General features: G+C 36.6%; 2 protein-coding genes across 4 annotated transcripts; one reads left to right on the top strand and one right to left on the bottom strand.

Moving 5' to 3' along the window:
- Positions 1-498: 498 nt before the first annotated feature.
- On the bottom strand, positions 499-8,040 carry LOC128216912 (heat shock 70 kDa protein 12B-like). Its single transcript, XM_052923621.1, has 7 exons — positions 7,815-8,040; positions 5,573-5,746; positions 4,406-4,534; positions 3,760-3,981; positions 2,579-2,741; positions 2,117-2,337; positions 499-1,823 (listed from the first exon to the last, which is right to left on the bottom strand). Exons 1-7 carry the CDS (start codon positions 7,875-7,877, stop codon positions 954-956), a joined length of 1,842 nt encoding a protein of 613 aa, XP_052779581.1. The 5' UTR covers positions 7,878-8,040; the 3' UTR covers positions 499-953.
- Positions 8,041-8,484: 444 nt separating this feature from the next.
- On the top strand, positions 8,485-17,332 carry LOC128216913 (uncharacterized). Of its 3 annotated transcripts, XM_052923624.1 has the most exons (9): positions 8,485-8,500; positions 8,667-8,716; positions 11,557-11,691; positions 13,335-13,392; positions 13,857-13,966; positions 14,758-14,965; positions 15,172-15,264; positions 15,921-15,989; positions 16,658-17,332. In XM_052923624.1, exons 3-9 carry the CDS (start codon positions 11,579-11,581, stop codon positions 17,012-17,014), a joined length of 1,008 nt encoding a protein of 335 aa, XP_052779584.1. In that variant the 5' UTR covers positions 8,485-8,500; positions 8,667-8,716; positions 11,557-11,578; the 3' UTR covers positions 17,015-17,332. The 3 variants fall into 3 exon arrangements, with proteins under 3 accessions (XP_052779584.1, XP_052779582.1, XP_052779583.1); XM_052923622.1 differs by lacking the exon at positions 8,485-8,500 and having other exon boundaries at positions 8,509-8,679; XM_052923623.1 differs by lacking the exon at positions 8,485-8,500 and having other exon boundaries at positions 8,509-8,716.
- Positions 17,333-18,406: the final 1,074 nt, after the last annotated feature.

The following is an 18,406-nucleotide window of genomic DNA, read 5'->3' as shown; positions in this document are numbered from 1 at the left end:
CAAATATCTTACGAAGATCAGGTTTAGAGACACAGGTAGTCAAATGTCTAACGAAGATCAGGTTTAGAGACACAGGCCCTGTCGACAAATGTCTAACGAAGATCAGGTTTAGAGACACAGGCCCTGTCGACAAATGTCTAACGAAGATCAGGTTTAGAGACACAGGCCCTGTCGACAAATGTCTAACGAAGACCAGATTTAGAGACACAGGCCCTGTCGACAAATGTCTAACAGAGATCAGGTTTAGAGACACAGGCCCTGTGGACTTATGTCTAACGAAGATCCCGTTTAGAGACACAGGTCCTGTCGACACACGTCTAACGAAGATCAGGTTTAAAGACACAGGCCCTGCCGACAAATGTCTAACGAAGATCCCGTCCGTTGAGAGCCAAATGGTTTAAGCATTATAGACTAAACTAATATATATAATATCACCGAACAGGGCCAGACCATAAATGTTCGGTTTAATTGATTATGCAATAAAAGACAAAATTTAAGCAAGATTTAATAATTTAAGCAAGATTTAATCAGAAATAAATCATCCCATAATTCTTTTAGAAAGAAATTGATATGCAAAGTCAATAAAATGCAACACATGGGAAATATACATGACAAAACAAGTGCCCGCAAAAAACAACCATATAAAGAAATGAAAATAATATACATGTAACACGAAGCAATTGGATAATTTAAGATAAAGATCTTCAGGATGTTCTTATAGTATCCTTGCTTACACACAAGCATGATCTTTATACATATTTCAAGGTGTTTTTTTTTAATCAATTTTTCAAAAAGAATGTTGTTAATAATATTAATAGTTAACAATTGATTTGGCAACACGTATCTGTCGCTATAGCAATGGCACATTTCCGATAAACGTACACAACTTTATTGACTTGGCGTCATATCATATTTTACCATAATTACACAGTTTCTATCCCATGACCTTGACTCTAGGCCAGACGTAGCTTCTTTTTGTAGGTTTTGCCTGTTGCTTCATTGACGCCTTTTACTTCAAGCTCTGTTCCTCCAAATCGCATGGCTACTTTAATTGCACGCCTGGTTTTCACTCCAGGCTGAGGCAGAGGAAAGTCAACATCGAAGTTCCCAATGTAACGACAGCCCGACTCGGTGGTGTGAATAGGGTCAGCCTGGTTTGAGGCGTAAACGTAAACGGTTGCTGACGTCTGAGTATCGTCCACGGGATAGTATTCCTTGTCAATAATCCATTCGCCGAGTTTGACGGATTGACCTCTTGCCACGTGCTTTCTGAAAACATTGTTTGCCCATTTCTTTCCACTCTCTTCATACATTGTTTCTTCCATGTGTTTTGTTTCGTCAAACTCCATCGTGAAAGCAATCCCGTAAGTGTGTTGCATGATCCGAGAGGTCATGATGTCTTCATTCTGTCCAAACAAAACTGCTCCATTTAGAACAGCCAATTCCGTAGCCTGTGGACGTACCACAGGAATACCGCGGGGCTCGAACGCTTTACGAATGCCCTTTATCACATAACCCGACATCGCAAATCCCCCAACAACAATCATTGCATTGATAATCAAGCCCTCGACGTTTGGATCGGAGAGAGTTGTGCCTATATAGTTGACAATGTCTGTTACAGAATCTTCAAAGAAATCTGCCATGATTGAGGGATCGAACGACAGTCGGCCAGACATAAACCGAACGCTTCTGTTTGTGAATTCTTCTCCTTTTAAAATTTCGCCGATTTTCTTTCCCTCGTGCCTTTCCCAGATGTCCTTTAGCGAATTTGGCAGACGGATTCGGAATCTCTCCATCCCCTTAGGGTCGTCCTTATATTTCACCTTAAGAAAACGAATGTAATATGAGACACTTTATAAGATTCGCATCAACAAATTTCAATAATGGTAAAGTCTTAATAATAAGAATACTCTTTGTTTTATTTTATTTATTATCATTTTATTATTTATTTTTATTTATTTTTTGGGGGGGATCGGGATGCCATTTTTATCATAAATACATATTCCCTTATAAAAACTTGAAATGACAAATGTATTGCAAAATGACATTATTATGTTGTTTTACTGGTCTCAATCAAACTAAGCCAGGGAACTTCATATATTTTATTGTTACTAACCTCACGTTTCCGGGCTTCAAAATCCATTCTCAAATCATATTCGTCATTTGGATGTTTGGTGCAGAATTCCTCCATCACTTTCTGGCCAATCAGATCCCTCAACAGCGTAAAGAACTTGTCATCCACCCTTGTCCCTCCCCAGGGGCCTCCTCCTGTGATCTGGACGTGGTCCATTGTACCGTCCTTATTAATCCTGACGGTCGTGATGTCAACTGTTCCGCCTGTAGAATTAGTGATATTATTGTGGATAGCATACATGTAAGTGGTGTCCATGTCCTGTTGTTTCAGTTTTAAGGTTAAACATGAATGTTTTTGAAATGATTTACGTAAGAAAACTCCTACAAGAGTTAAAAAACAATTATTTACATTTACGTGACTTTTGTAAGCATTGGACATACATCAGGAAAACACCTTCCATGAGTTTGTTTAATGTCTCATTCAAACTTATACAAATATAATTACCTCCCATGTCTATCACCATAACAACAGACTCGGGCGCAGCAACATGCCTCAAACGGCCGCCATCCCCTTCTATCTCCAGCTGATTGGCGGGGATTTGACTACAGTATATCGCTGCACACTCCGGTTCAAGAGCGATACTTAAATTCTCACCTCGTATCCCTGCCTGTAATAATGGAAAAGTTCGTCAAACAATTAATAATCTTGTAGCCATACGAACTAGGCAAGAACAAATGTAGGATGTCATGCCTCTAGTTGCTAATTAATGACACAAGGGAAATAACGCCAACTTTTGACAGTGAACTTGTGTTCCATTGACTTTTTCAAGGCGGCTATCACATCATCATTATTCATTGGTAAATGTATGTCGCCTTTTGCGGTGTTTGTACGCGTGTGTCTCCTGCTCAATGTCGTTAGGCTCTTCACCTTGTGGCTTTTAAAAGAGTTTACATTTATGTTTTAAACTTCAACACTTGTCCCTGTAGTTCTAATCCTAATATTGTTCAAAGGCAAAATGATTGAGGTTGCCATGACAACGATATCCGATAATTAATCGAAAAAAAACAGGGACAAACCCAGTAGCCAAACATTGATGTACCTGTTCAACAAGCACAATGTCAAAGCCCACCAAATCCTGAACGAAAGACACACAACGTACGTGTTGACACAGGCACGTCATGCATGCATGCCTCCAAATATTTATATAAGCAAATGTGTTGGTTACTGTCTCCGTGGCCTTGTGGTTAAGCGTCCGCCTACGGAGCGGGAGGTCGTGGGTTCGATCCCGGGCCGCGTCATACCGAAAGACGTTAAAAGCTGGTTCAAGTAGCTCCCTTGCCTGGCGCTTGGCATTTAAAGGGTAGTGCTTGGGAAAGTGGTGTACTCAGTACTGGTTCTACCCAGGAAAGTTGCATCCCGTGTATCGGTGCTTTACACCGAGCACGTTCAAGAACCAAGAGGTCTCTTCGCAAAGAGCTAGGACCCGGATTTCTTGTATCTCACTCTGTTTCTTCAAGTCTTCCAATGTCTGGATTTGACTGCGAATTGCTGTCACTTCTATCTCATGTCACTTATGGCATTAAAACACAATTCAAGCCATAATGCAGCCAATGGGCGCGGGCAGACCTTGATAAACTCAAATAAACAAACACTGTCTTGGAACAGTCAGTGAAACACATACGAACCAATTCAGCAGCTTTCCTCATGAGGGACTTTGCAGGATCAGCCCAGATAGCAGGCACCGTAAGGACCCACTTGGTCTCCATTTCCGGGTACGGGAGGCCATTTTCTGCCAGGTGGGATATCGCATGATCCTTCATATACTCAATGCACTTGCCAAATACATTGATGGCCTTCATATGCTTCCCCCCTGCTCCCTCAACGAACGTTTCAGAGTCTATGTTACCCTGTAAGACATAACAAAACATAGCTTTAGTGGAGAGAAGCCATAAGGGTAGTTTAAGCAAATTATTGGTCACATGTTTTGAATCGCGTTATATGCATGTGTATAGGGATTAGTTTTAAGTTTGACTTTTATTTTTACTAAGTGGCGGAGCACCGCCGTTGCCCCATCGTTCCATTTAATAAACTTTCCCTAGTACAAGCACGTACGGAAAAACAGGTAAAACTGAAAAAAGAAGATCACTATTAACAATTTCTTGCGAATTTGACCAAAAACTCGTGTACAGTATCATTAAATATTTGAGTGAATATGCATATTTAAGTGTTATACGATAAGTGACTACCTTTTTAAGAACAAGTTAGTTTAATGATTTACAACTCACTGACATATTAAATCAATTGATAACATGATTTGTTCATGTGCCTTACATCTGCCCGGTAGAGGACCATTTTGAAGTTTCTGAAGAAGGACCAGTCATCCGGGTTGTGCCCTTCGTCTTCCAGTTCATAGTATCGAGTTTCTGCCTTGTAACCGAATTCTTCGACTCCCCCATCGGGCTGCAATAGGAGTTTACGATTGGATATAAACATAAATTAAATTAAACTAATGTGAAAAGCACATGTAGTTTATACGTGTTTAAACAACGAGGCAAGTAGGTAAAGGGAACAAGAAAATGCAAAGCTTAAAGATTTATTCTTACTGCCAAATAATTTTTACCACAATTAATAATGTTGTTTCAATATTTCAAAAGAATGAATACATGTCATTACAAATGGTTCTTATGAAGGATACCGAGTTTAATTTGAAAGAAATGAGCATAAAACACGGTATTTCTACCTTATCATACTATAGTAGACCACACTAAATATTTAAGCAATCACCAATCATTTAATAGTTCTGCGCTTTCTGCTGTTAAATACACGGTTACAATCTTGTTATAAGTAAAAAAATAATTTCGATAAATACATTTCTTGGTAAGTAGTTAGAGATTTATTAGTTTAGATTCATGTTTGTTATACATGTGTATGTATTGACTTTGAATAAGAGTGTCACTTTAAGAGTAGGGATAGTATGTCTTTTTGGTATTGCCAGTTCATGACAAATCATTGTTAACAAACACTAAAAGCAATAAAAAAAACAAATGACTAGGATATTACTGGCATGTATTCTTTTTTCACCACTGTTCAACTAAAACATGATAGGAAAATATTTCAAAGGCCAATAATAAGAGAGTATTATCCCTTTTCACGTAAATCCGGAAGTTCGAACATCTCGAGCTATGTATTATCTGATATCAGTATCAGAGGTCGTTTCAGTAAAGGATTTCAGTCGTTACTGATATCGACTTAGATATTTACTGAAACGACAACCTGTAGGCCTTTACAAGAAATTTAGGAACACATATTCGAATCTGTTTTTGTGTCATTTGACTTCTCAAATCATTGAACTGGAAAATAACACTGGAAGACAAACTTTAAATTAGTAAATATGTACGACTTAAAAAAATCCATCACATTGGAAAGGGGTTAGAATATCCGACCATTGTTTAAGCCTGGTAATCACTAGAACATTGCCTTAAAACGTTGTCATCTTACCCTTAAGAGCAGCGCTGTGGGAGTCTTGTATGTACAAAATCCACCATTATTCCATCTTGTATTCGTGTGTATTCTCAGTCTGTCATTATCAAAGTCGCTCCTCCACTGAAGGGCGTATCCGCTTGCAAAGGTACCGAAGTCGATCGCTATGACAAGTCTTGGAGTGGAGCCAACCTGTAGAAAATGAGAGTCTAAGGATAAAGCTATCGAATCGTCGGTAAGTTAAACTTTAAGAAAATTACTATAGTCTGAATCGAATAAAAATAAAAACATTATTGGGCAGGTCGTGTGCTACTTATGCTGCACTTATTATTAGTTTAAATTTATCTTTCAGCAGTTGTGAATGTAAGTGTTACTTCTAAACTTGCCAGAGCAGTCACCATGGAAACATGATTGCAGTGATCACTATCGGATAAAAAATTGAAGTTGAACCCGGCGCGCGCACCCTCAAACAAAAATAAATACTTTTTTATGTTGATGTCTGAGTTATAATACGAAAAGAATGCCATTGAAAAAACTTTTTCAGATTTCAATGACTAAATGTTTTCATTGCAACAACCTCGAGTCCGAATACACCCATTAAAACTATGTTTTGTACGGATATGGGCGTATTTTCCTAGATGTGCTCCCAAAGTGCTCTTCTTTAAGGCCAAATCATAACCCCGACCCTGGTGACGTCTGAAGCCAACTCTCTGTTTCGTTCTTGTCATCATATCATAAGAATCTTCTTTAAAAACAAAACGGGATTCCTTTTGTTATTTAAAAATAATAAGAAATACACTTGTTATAAATCTTAGTGCTATTAACTTTAGTCCTAAAGTTTTGGCGTTGCCTTGTACAGTCAAACCCGGTTGAGGGGCCACCTGCTTTATAGGGCCATCTGCCGTATAGGGCCACTCCAAATTCCCCAAAGCTCAAATGATCAGAAAAAGCACATCAATATTAAATGTATACATGTGTTAACATAGTTTGTGTCGTAAGTACTTGAGATTGGAACATTCTGCTTAATTGGATGTTTTGCCACTTTGTTTATTTCGATTCATTAAATTAACAATGGGATCAAATTCGGTTCATCTGGTTGGTAACTCTATTGCTATGGTCCACACATACGTCCTCGTGTTTATTCAATGATATCTAAATGAAAAGAACGTCAAGAAGCCGTATGTACGTAAAAACTAAGAGTGTCTAACTGGGCTAGTTCTATTATTGCCTTTAAAGGTGTTGAGATCACTCTTATGTCAGTCATTGTTTACGTATAGATACTATAGTACTATTTGTTTTTCTTTGCTAGTACATGTATGTGAAAATATTGTACTTGTATGATAAAGATGTTGTATACTTTTGATTGAAAATAGGTTTCGACATATTCATACAGAACGGACTGTGGGTATGGATAATTATAGCTCATTGCATGTTGCATTCTACAGCTTTTCGCAATTTATACAGTTTCTGAGTTACATAATCTAATGATTCAAATTTTTATAGCTTAAAAAGCTATACATCGACTACAAAAATCAGTTAAATCGCATGTCATGTAATTTTGTATGTTATTATTGATCGTGTGTGTGTGTGTGGTGGGGGGTGCGTTTGTGCGTGCGTGCGTGCGTGCGTGGTTCTGTGGGTACGTGCGTGGGTGCTTGCGTGTGTATCTGTTCTGTATTTTGTCCAATTACGTGATGAACAGACCATAAAAGTTTGATCCAGGGATAGATAATTACATCATTTGATCATTGTTTAAAATATATAGACTGGCTTTGTTGCTATATTATGTAGTTAATACGCTCATTGTTCATTATCATCAATAAAGAAACGAATAGTATGTATGTATGTCATCTAATGTCCCGACAGCTTATCTCTTTGAACAAGCTATGTAGGGCAGATAAGTCATGTCATATTTTCTTTCCTGTGGGATCCCAAGTAATGTCTCTTGTTATTTCCACGTAACAATTATCCATTCCAACAGCAGTGTTACTTCCTTTCATTGTTAACAACAATCAGAAGAATACACGTACATAGACACCATTATTGTTTTGTTTTTTTTGTTTGTTATTTAAATCTTAATCATTATAAACACATACTTTTATAATTGTTATACATGTACAGCATTCCATTGACACTATAATGCCCATTATTATAAGTGTCAAAACTGGGCGTTAGAGTTACATACAAAAATAGATGAAAAACTCGAAGAGAATGCAAAAAAAACTGCATATAATAACGAAAAATTAGTAAAGGTACTTACCGTGTTTAAAGACAGCGAAGACTCGAATGAATCTGTTCTAGTTTTGCTGACACTGACGGCCATAGTGAAATAGAATGTAGATTTAAACACGTTTAAGATCAGTTATGTTTACCCATCGTAGCAAGAGTGTTCATTACATTAATTATTTTTCTTCAACAAAAGTTAAGTAAGCACAAATAACTTCAGTTTGAAACAAACGCAAAACAGCTATAGTCATGTTATTTCATTGGAAAAACCCACGTTACTATAATTAGAAAACGAAAGTTATTTTTTGAAAATTAATCACACTCGCAATGTATGTTAGAATCCAGTAATTCGTGATGTTTTACAATATACTGTAACGACATTTCAGACGTTAGATTAAGTTATATTTATAAATGACCGTGGAACTTGTTTTCACCATTAGCCTTGCTTGTGAAACACACTAATAATACGACGAATATTTCGTAATTCAACATGTAAATAATTTAGAAGTTTGCCTTATAAACAATCGTATTTGTTTTGCTTCATTTTATGTAAACCAGACAAGAAGTTCATTGTGTTCATATTAAATATTATTATTAAAGTATCATGATTATTTCATTAAACTTTTCTATCATGTGATACTTTGATAACCGTGGGATATTTTTAGAAATCGAAACAAGATGGGAAAACCAACATAAGTGTCGTGATTGTAATTGCAAATGGTATATTCTTCAATATAGGCTTATAAATTCATAGTGCATAATCATTTTTATTATCATTTATCCATTATATCTTATCTTTTAAATAATATTAATAATATTAATGACATAAATCAGTTTTAAACCAGGAAGTAGGTTTGTGTAATTGTTTGGATATTTCTTTCTACAGGAACGTGGGCAAGGTAGGAACATTATCGGAAATGGACAGTAGGACTTCCGGTGTGTTTAGGTATACAATTACTACTACTACTACCACTACCACTACCACTACCACTACCACTACTACTACTACTACTACTATTGCTGATGCTGCTGCTGCTGATATTGCTGCTGTTGCTGCTGCTATTGCTACTGCTACTAATACCACTTCTATTACTAACTACAAATTATCGGCAGCAGCAGCATCAACAATAACATCGTCGTCACCGTCATTATTTGAATCATAATAATAAATTACTTTATATTTTATATGCTAGTTAATAGCAGTTTAGGAGTAGATCTCGGACAGTGAGAATTTTGTTTGTGTTAAAACATCAGAGAACTACTATATAACATATCAACAAAATTTGACGATTGTTTGTAAACAGAACGTGGGCATGTTATAACATTCCAGCTTATTATTGTAACAGGCCGACATTTCCGGTAATCAGAAAGTTAAGCGTCGACGCGTAGGGTTCGGGTATAAATAATGTCCAGGTGGATTAAGGATTAAGTGAATAAAACATCAACTACAAGTTCCTTTCATCACATTTGTATTCCATGATACTGGTATAACAATCACGACGTGTTGTTCTATAATTTAACTGAACATACTGAAAATAGACAATGGAATAACAATTAATACATAGTTATAATAGTTATAATTATACATTGCATGTTTATACTTTTACTAATAAACATGTTACTTCATTATATCTTGTACACAAATAATACTGAAGTTGTAATACGTCTAGTGGCCGTAACAAGGTATAATGCTAAAACAGTATGATATGACCTAACATAAACACAATGAAAACTTACAGGTATGTGGAACCAAATGTCCTATAAATCTCTCGGAACGTCTCCAATCTCATCCCATAACCGTGGTGTCAGTGTACTGTTAAGCTGTAAATCAACAGATTATTAACATGTGCAAAATGTGCAACAAAGACAAGACAGACACATCACTGCTATCTTGAACTAGTATTTAACCAGAACCACGAAAATACATGAATTGCTCCGAAAATACAACCAAAGCATCCAATACAACTCATTGCACCAAATGCAGAATTAAACAATAAAGGGCCAATACATACCAAATAGCATAATGCTAAAACTCCTAACTTTAAAAAGTACAATACAAGACAGTGCTCCAGCTAGCCCGTTTTTCAATGGCGCAGCGCCCGTGCCCCTTTTCTTTCCGCCCTGCCCCTTTTTTGAGTAGTGCCCTTTTCACAAATGCTCTATTAGCGCCAATTATCTCGTTAGTGCCCTATTTACTATTGAAATCATTATTAAAAACGGCAGCCGCTGTCATAATTGAGACAAATTACGTAATATTTATGATAATAGTGTTATCGCTAGGTGTCACCATGCTGCCCCATTGCCGACTGCTTAAAATATGCCGTACTGCCCTTTCATCTTCCCATGTGCCTTGTCCAAGTCATATGACAGCTAATTGTGTATTTGTGTAGTGAGCAGACGACCTGTGTTTTCATAACCGGTCATCTTTTAATCCGATAATTAGGAAAAGCCAAATAGGGAACATCGGCAGGAGGCGGAGCTATTGAATACCAGCCAATCAGAATATACATTGAGAACTCGTTTATTCAATGATGAAAGTTCGTAAAATGCGATAGAAAATGTGAGGGGATGGTGAAAAATGTTGTCAAGCACAATTAAATGTTTTTAAATAATTGTTTATTGTATTGTACAGACGAGACTCGCCATTTTAAACAGTGTTGATTTGAAGCAGACGGTCACTGCCGATTTATAAACACAGGAAAAGTGGCGCTAACACAATCATATACATCACTTATTCAGTAAATGTTTTGAAAGTTTATTTGTAAAATATTGATGATGAAAATTTCTTTGTAACCCACAAAAATATGTTGATGCTTTATGAAGTGTTTACCTATCATATCCACGATCTTGTCAAAATTCGCCGAAACCGCCATTTTGTCAGACCGAATTTCGGAGTTATTTTATCAATGTTATATGTTTTATCAGTGACTTTTTAAGAAAGGGCAGTGATTTTAATTGTCATTTTATTCTAAAACATCAGCATATTAAACATTATTTTACCAAAGACAATTAAATAACAGCCAGGCTGAATGTTACATTCGTACCCAATCCTGAACGTACCAAATTAAGATTCGTCCCTTCCATATTTGTTTTTTGTGTATTTATTTATTTGATTGCTTCAAATGTTTAACTGTCTTTGTTTTTTTCTTCATTTTACATGATTTTTAGGAGAAATATGTGACATTGCACTAAAGAAGACTCCAGTCAAGTACAATCACACTATACCACAGACAATAAGACAAATTTTAATTTTGATATTAAAACACACCCTTCTAAATTTTGAGAAAAAAACCCATTTTGTTCAAGTCTGAAAATCATGGAAAATGATTTAAATTGAGTATAAAAACAAAACAAATTCTAGGGCGAGACCTCCCCTCCCCCAAAAAAAACACCTTCTGACAGGGGTGGACTCCTCCCACAACCACCCCCAATCACCCCTACATGACTCATGTAGCTTGTCCTTTTCAAAACTCCACCCTGCCCTTTTCAAATCCTGGCTGGAGCACTGCAAGATGACCCAACAGTAATGTTTGAAGTGAGAACATCTCACGAAAATCTCCGTGCGTGAAAACGCTAATTTTACAACATAATATTATATCAAGGAAATAGTAAAAACGGCAAATTAGCACCGGGTTACATTATGTTTGTTTTTTTCGACTGAAAAGAGCTAAATTGGACTGTTCAGAAAAAAATATCGGATATCTCAACATATCAGAAGTTATCTACATCTTAACTGGTTATTATCTCAGTTTTTAGAATACTTTCCACATTTTCAGTGTGAATGAAAAGGTGGGTTGGATGGATCTTGTCAGAAGACCGATGTTGCAAGTGAGAAAATGGGGATGTTCGATAGTCAGAACCGCCTTCCACGTGTTCTGTTATTTTTTTCGACCCCTTCAATATGCGTTCAGGTAAACATATTTGTATCCTCAAATGATTAAACATCACACATTTTTAAAACAAAGTTAAATGAAAAATGAAACGCACTATATTTTTAAGTTTATATGACCACATTGTACGTTGAGTGTTACAAGGTTTGATTTTGTCACAACCTTGTCAAATTGAGTGAAACGATACTTGCCCATCGTCGACAACCGGGGTACTTTATTCCGAGCCAATTCATACTCACATTGGAAAAAATGATTGACAAAATCTCGTTTTAATGAATTTATTTATATGCATGAGGCAGGATAGACAACTCGTCTTCCAAAGAAAACGCATGTTACAATTGATTACTCCTCAATAACCCAGTATTGATAGTTGTCGTCATAGGTGAGTGGTCTAACTGGCTGTTTAAATTTTGTAGTGATAATGAATAGCGGGGACTTTGACTTCCGGTCCAGCCAAGCCCGGGTAAAAAAATTCCCGAACTGCTGATAAAATCCCCACCAAATGCCCCCGCACCAAAGGGACCCTAGGTAAGGTCCATTCCCTGATATTTTTGGCGCGAAGACAAAACCACCGCATTCACCCGGCATAGCGGGACCAACTGGAAGGTATAAACACGGCCCATTTCCCCGGCTAGCCCCGTATACCACCGGACCTGGGGGGAGGGGGGGGGGGGGGGTACAATGTACAATTGACTGTTGCATAAGGCGGATCGAAATATATTCTAGCTTTCGCCAGAATACTATTTCTACGGGAAAACATTAGTGTAAGTGTCTGTGCCAGTGGTGGATCCAAAAAATAAGTAAGATGGCACTTAACTAAGCGACACAACTTTTTGACACCCGCCCCTCCCTCAGAACCGAAATTTAAAATGTTTAGATGTCGGTGTACTCCCCGAAGGTAATTTTAACCTTTTCTAGCCCAAAATGGTTTAATTTTAGCATGTTTATTATGTTTCTCTCCTATATTGACATAAAAGGTAAACTTGGACGTTTTTTAGGAAAAGGATTGGGGGCCGGGTCCCCCCCCCCCCCCGGATCCGCTAGTGTGTGCATAATTATTGGTACCTTTCGGAGCCAATGAAACTGCCTTTTAAATTATTTAAGATTACGACAGTTTCCTAGACAAATATTCCACGAAGCATAGCGCGGTAGTGAATCGGGGGTATTTGACGATGCTGTTTCATTTCTTTGCCAGGCGATCGAGCTGACTCACAACAATTGGCCTTTGCGTATCATAGGACGATCTCTATCACGATTTATGAACGATTTGTTAAGCCAGATGCTGAAAAAAACAACATATAAAGTCATTTTATTTGCATGTATCCGTAAACAATACAAGTTACGGAGATGACTTCAAACGTTAGGGTCAGCATATTTTGATGTCCCTTCTTAGAGTAGTTACCGCGGTGCAAATTAACACCCTCTTTGATGCATTCTGGGTGCTATTTGAAGTGGCGTAGAGTGTCATGTATGATAAATGTTATCGTGTGGTCACCGTCCATTAAGTCATGGGAAAAAGTTTGTTTGTGGTTGCTAAGAGATGATTCACACATTCGACTCTATGCCACCGTTTGATTCCGATCACACTTTATTGCTTTAATTACTTTGCGCTATAAAACGAAATAAGAAAGGAGTATAGTTCTTGCATTTCCGTTATGTTACAGATGGATGGGAACACTTGGAATTGAGCAGAAAAAATGCGAACGCTGCATGAATTTAGAAGTAAGTCTTATTTGAAGTCCATTCGAGCGTGAATTCAACACAGGTACCAAATAGGGGGGTTAAAATATGTTCAACGCCATACTGATGATGTATATTCAAACCAGAAAGACAGCACATTATGGATAGGGACACTAATTACATATATGTTTATGTTACATGTATGTTTGCTTAGTTGACTTTTAGGGCCTCCACCTCCCGCCTTATTGCCATGGTTTTGTTTCTTAGAGTGTATTAAGGTCTGCCCGCGCCCATTGGCTGTATTAATGCTCTGTCCGCAGTGACGTCATCACGACTTGTATTATAGTGTATGTCATGCATGACATGAGTTGCAAGTGTCTGCAGAGAAACAGAATCACGTTCATCACGATTTCTAAAACACGTTGTTATTTTTCGTAGCTGTGACTTCCAACAAAATAAGAAGTACATCAAAGTAAAACTGAGATAAATTGTTACTTAATGTTTAGAGACAGCTTGATTGGAAAAACGGAGAACTAGACACGACTACGACACAGTTGGAATCGTTAATATTCAAGTATGAGACGTTGGATGAACGCTTCGATGCTTTGCAGAAATAGTAAGTACATATTATGGCATATTGATTTTCAGTTCATTCAAGTATGATTCTGACTACCTTTTCTAGAAAAATCGTATTAATTGCATATTTGCATAGGATAGGCTAAATTCAAATATTTTTCTCAGGCACCGCCGCATGTGATTTTAAAAGGATGTCTCAAAACAATGATTAAGTATATTCAGAACATGCCACCTTTGTTTACTTCTTAATAAAAAAATATTTTTGAAATACTTTTGTGAGACTGTTTGAAATATCCTACAATCGAAGACAAATGTATTCAAGACATTCGTATTGTGTTTTAACTTAGTTTATTTATTATCATATTTTAACAAAGTTGAAAACATTTTTTCTATGTTTCTAATATCTTTATATGATAATGTTATATAGAAATAATTGACACTTTCGGGGGAGAAATAATGTTTAAAATTAGTAAGGTAAAATACAATCCTCGCTTTCTCCTCGTTTTTAATACATGAGCATCATATACTTAACATTAATTTGTTTTGGCCTAACGACGAAAAACTCGAAATAAGTAAAATATTCGATTAATTTTTCTGACACCCAATCGATGTTTAAGTTTACCTGGATGAATGAAGTTTGATAACTAAAGCAATATAGAAACAAAATCATAACCTGTATTATAATGCACTTGGATGTGAAACATATCTCGCATGGACAATAAACATATATATGTGTTAACATAGAAGCATGTACTATCGAGGCTTTTGTTGAACGAAATTATTGTATGAATATATTACAATGTATCCTTTCACGATTATGTCGTTCCATAGTTCTGACTACCTGACGAGCAAAATGGCCGAAGTGTCCGCCAACAGTGGAGATCTAGAATGCTTAAATGATCCCTTTGCCAACACAAAATTGGCTAATGAATTTGACAACAACATTAAAAGCAGCCTTTGGATAGATCTATGTGAGAATATCGTGTGTGAAAACCTTTCTGAAGTAGAAATGCTCAAAAAACTTTCAACCATCATACAGGTATAGATAGCCATTTTTTATCATAATATGACAAAATATCCGAAACTCGTACATTGTTTTGTTGTTTTATTTGCCACTACCATACAGTAATTAAAAAAAACATTTTGACTATTATCAATTTTTAATAAAATTTCTGAAATAAGACATTTGTTTGTGTTAATAAAACACATTTTTTAGAAATATATTTAAAATTTTCATTTCTTTAGAGTATTCATGAGATGTGTTATAAAATAGCCGATAACAGTTTGAGAGAATTCCTCCTCCTTGACCCTGGTGATGATCTTCCCTTATTGAAAGATGTACGTATGTGTTTTCCTTCCTCTTAATGTTTGCTGTAAGTGGTAAGCTACTGCAGTTTTGAGTCCCATTTATTTTCTCATCTTCGTGCTGTAAAAACTAGTGAGTGACAAAGTCAGCGAAAATGAGCATTGCGGAGAAAACATGGTCGTTCGCACTTCTGCATTGGTTCGTGCCACAGAGGCCAGAAACAAATTGTTTTTGTTTATTTAAGCCTATAAGTATATATATTTTCTCTCTTTATATATACATATAAGAACATAATTTGTTTCTGCCCCCTGAGGTTCGTGCCTAACAAGCAGGCAATAATAGGTGAATTTATATGTTTTTGAAAAGGTTATTTAATTAAAATTTTAGACATTGTTGGAAGTTTGTTTAATAATCATATCTCTATCTTAAAAATTGTTTTGTCACTTTTGTTGTTAACGTGAAAACCTTAACTTGACTTATTTTCACAGACGACGTTACAATTTATTACAATAAAAGTAAAAGTCCAGTTAGTATAATAACTGATTAATTGATAAAAATATTCAGAAGAATTGTGAAATATAGACTCAATTAATTCATCCAAGACATGTTTCGGTGTTTTCACCTTTCTTCAAGGCCGTTGTAAAAGATACAATTTTTTCTTGTTTTTAAAGTTTATTTTTCTTAAAAGAACATTGAGGCCTACTCTTCGCGGAAGAACATGGCGCAGAATGAGACAGTTATAAACAGGGTAACACAGGTACGTGTAGTTCTTTCTAACTGTTTATCAGCACCTGTATATCTATCTTTATGTACCACCCATGATAAGTAGACAAAATATTTGGCCATGCTGGATATCCTCTTCTTCCATCCATGATAAGTACATGTATATTCAACTATTTGGCCATGCTTGAAATTGCCTAAGGGCAAAGATAAAAAACTACCCGGATGGAACTACTTTTTATTGTCACCACACAATTACCTCGATTGTTGAAGAAGACCGTATTCTGTAGCAGCGTGAAAACATTGTCTTGTGGCAAAAATTGAAATTCAAATAAATCGTTTGGCATAAAAAAGTTGTCATGCTGCAATTAAGAAATAATGCTGCACTCCCCTCATAACTTCCTACTGAGCGATTTGACTATTTACATATTATGAATCAAAATAGTTCCAGCGAAAAATTACTTTTTACTATATTTTTTTTAACTGAGGTTGATGAAAAAGCATCTACCATTGCCGCTCGGTAAACCCCGTTTCCACAAAACACCATACGCCCAGGTTCGGATGAACTTAATTAAAACTCTAGGCCATGAAAGATACTTATTATCATATCTTTATCAATGTTGAATGATGCTTTGTAGTTTATTGGGTAGCCATTCTGTTATTCTGACAACACCCGTATGCTCCATTACAAGTTTGTCTTTACAGAAAATTTGGTTATCCCTACAACAAACAGACGACTATCAGGAGTTAGCAAGGGACATATCAGACGATGCTTCCAATTCGTTACAAGAATTCGTCGAGAAAGTCGCCACCTATTGTTGGCTTATGACAGTAGCAACCCCTCGAATGGTCCTGAGGTTTGATGTTGTAGGCAAACCTTATGCTGATATAAGAGACCGTTTTGTACAGTATGCTACCCAAGAGGAGGTCGAAGATGAAGTTCAGCCTATGGGAACAGTGAAATGTGTTGCCTGGCCATCAGTTGAATTGGAAACTGATTCCACTTATTGGAAGAAAGGGGAGGTGATTGTTGTCACTAAAGAAAATATTGTCAAGGACTGATAACATTTGAGTTAGAACAATTTGACTACTAGACTGAACTGTAAATTAAATGGTGACAAAAAAGGGTTTTTAATTTATGTTACGCTATTTTTCAAATATGCTAGTTCATTAACTTCATTTAAATTGGCACTTTGAAATAACGATTAAAGTGAATCATGTCTATGCATTGGGAAACATTCCATCGATGAACGTCTGATAAGTTAGGAAAACTTCTGAACTTGTTCTTGTGCGTGCGTGTATAATGTCTGTATGTATGTATGGCTGTATGCATGTCTGTATGTATGTTTAGTGTTATCTGAATAAAAAATGAGTATGAGAGTATGATTTGTTTTATTAAGAACGAGCCCCTACGCGTATCAGAGCAATGACCGTATGGAAGCGAGTAGAACATTAATAGTAAAATTCTCTTAGCAAATCATTTTTTCGGAAATATATAATTGCGTAGCATAGTAGTAATAGGCAACGAATTTTGAAGTTCAAACTGAGAAGGGTTTTAAAGAAAAATCTTAACCACAGGCGGAACCAATCCAAACCAAAGGGCATGCTCTAATTGAAGACGATCCCTGGATACAAGCATTCTTCCGTTATTGAACGAAAATCGGATTTTCAACTGACTTAAAATAGTTAGGGTCCTGGTCAAGTTTTAGGGGCCTCTACAAAGCTCGAGGTCTCTAGGCTTAAGCGGGTTTTTTCAACTATTGTTATGACACTGCGTATTTTCAGCTTACGGTCACAACGACCTTGACTTTTGACCCATTGGCCTCAAAACCAAAAGGGTTCATGCTGGTCATGACCAACCTGCCTACAAAGTTTGAGATTCTTGGGCCATAGTTTTCTTCAGATATTGATTGGAAACCGATTTTCAGTTTAAGGTCATAACCAACTTGACCTTTGATCCACAGACCTCACAATTAATATGGGCCATCTGCTGGTCATGACCAATCATACTACCAAGTCCCTGAGTCAAAGCTTCATCTATTGAATGTGAACCTATTTTGAACTCAATATCACCACGACCTTGACCTTTGATCGACTGAGTTCATATCATGGTATTGACATTCATACCTCGTAAGTTTAAGATCCCTGGGCCTAAGTGTTCATTATATATTGATCGGAAACTGATTTTCAACTTAAGATCACCACGACATATTGACCTTTGATCAACTGACCTCGAAATCTATAGGATGTATCTTCTGGTTTAAGCGTTCTTCTGATATTGATCGGAAACCGTGGGGACGGACTGATGGACGGACAGAAGATCAGATAACTATAATGTTATGCCCCCTTGTGGGATTCAAATCCCAAGTGCTATAATACAAACAATTATAAACTTAAGGTTTAATGTGTTTAGTTATGAGTGTTAAGTGTGACGCAATCTTTGGATGAATAAGA

Source organism: Mya arenaria, chromosome 14 (assembly GCF_026914265.1).
Source record: "Mya arenaria isolate MELC-2E11 chromosome 14, ASM2691426v1".
Lineage (NCBI taxonomy): Eukaryota > Metazoa > Mollusca > Bivalvia > Myida > Myidae > Mya > Mya arenaria.
The sequence above is the reverse complement of the archived record's forward strand: the minus strand, read 5'-3'. Positions and strand labels throughout refer to the sequence as shown.

Bases quoted from the DNA above. Each gene is read 5' to 3' on its own strand.
- LOC128216912 (XM_052923621.1), bottom strand. From the start codon at position 7,877: ATGGCCGTCAGTGTCAGCAAAACTAGAACAGATTCATTCGAGTCTTCG. The intron at 3,982-4,405 runs GTAAGGCACATG...TATGTCTTACAG, and splicing joins TGGTCCTCTACCGGGCAGAT to GGTAACATAGACTCTGAAAC. The intron at 1,824-2,116 runs GTTAGTAACAAT...CGTTTTCTTAAG, and splicing joins TTGAAGCCCGGAAACGTGAG to GTGAAATATAAGGACGACCC.
- LOC128216913 (XM_052923624.1), top strand. From the start codon at position 11,579: ATGGATCTTGTCAGAAGACCGATGTTGCAAGTGAGAAAATGGGGATGT. The intron at 14,966-15,171 runs GTATAGATAGCC...TCATTTCTTTAG, and splicing joins AACTTTCAACCATCATACAG to AGTATTCATGAGATGTGTTA. The intron at 15,265-15,920 runs GTACGTATGTGT...TTTTCTTAAAAG, and splicing joins ATCTTCCCTTATTGAAAGAT to AACATTGAGGCCTACTCTTC.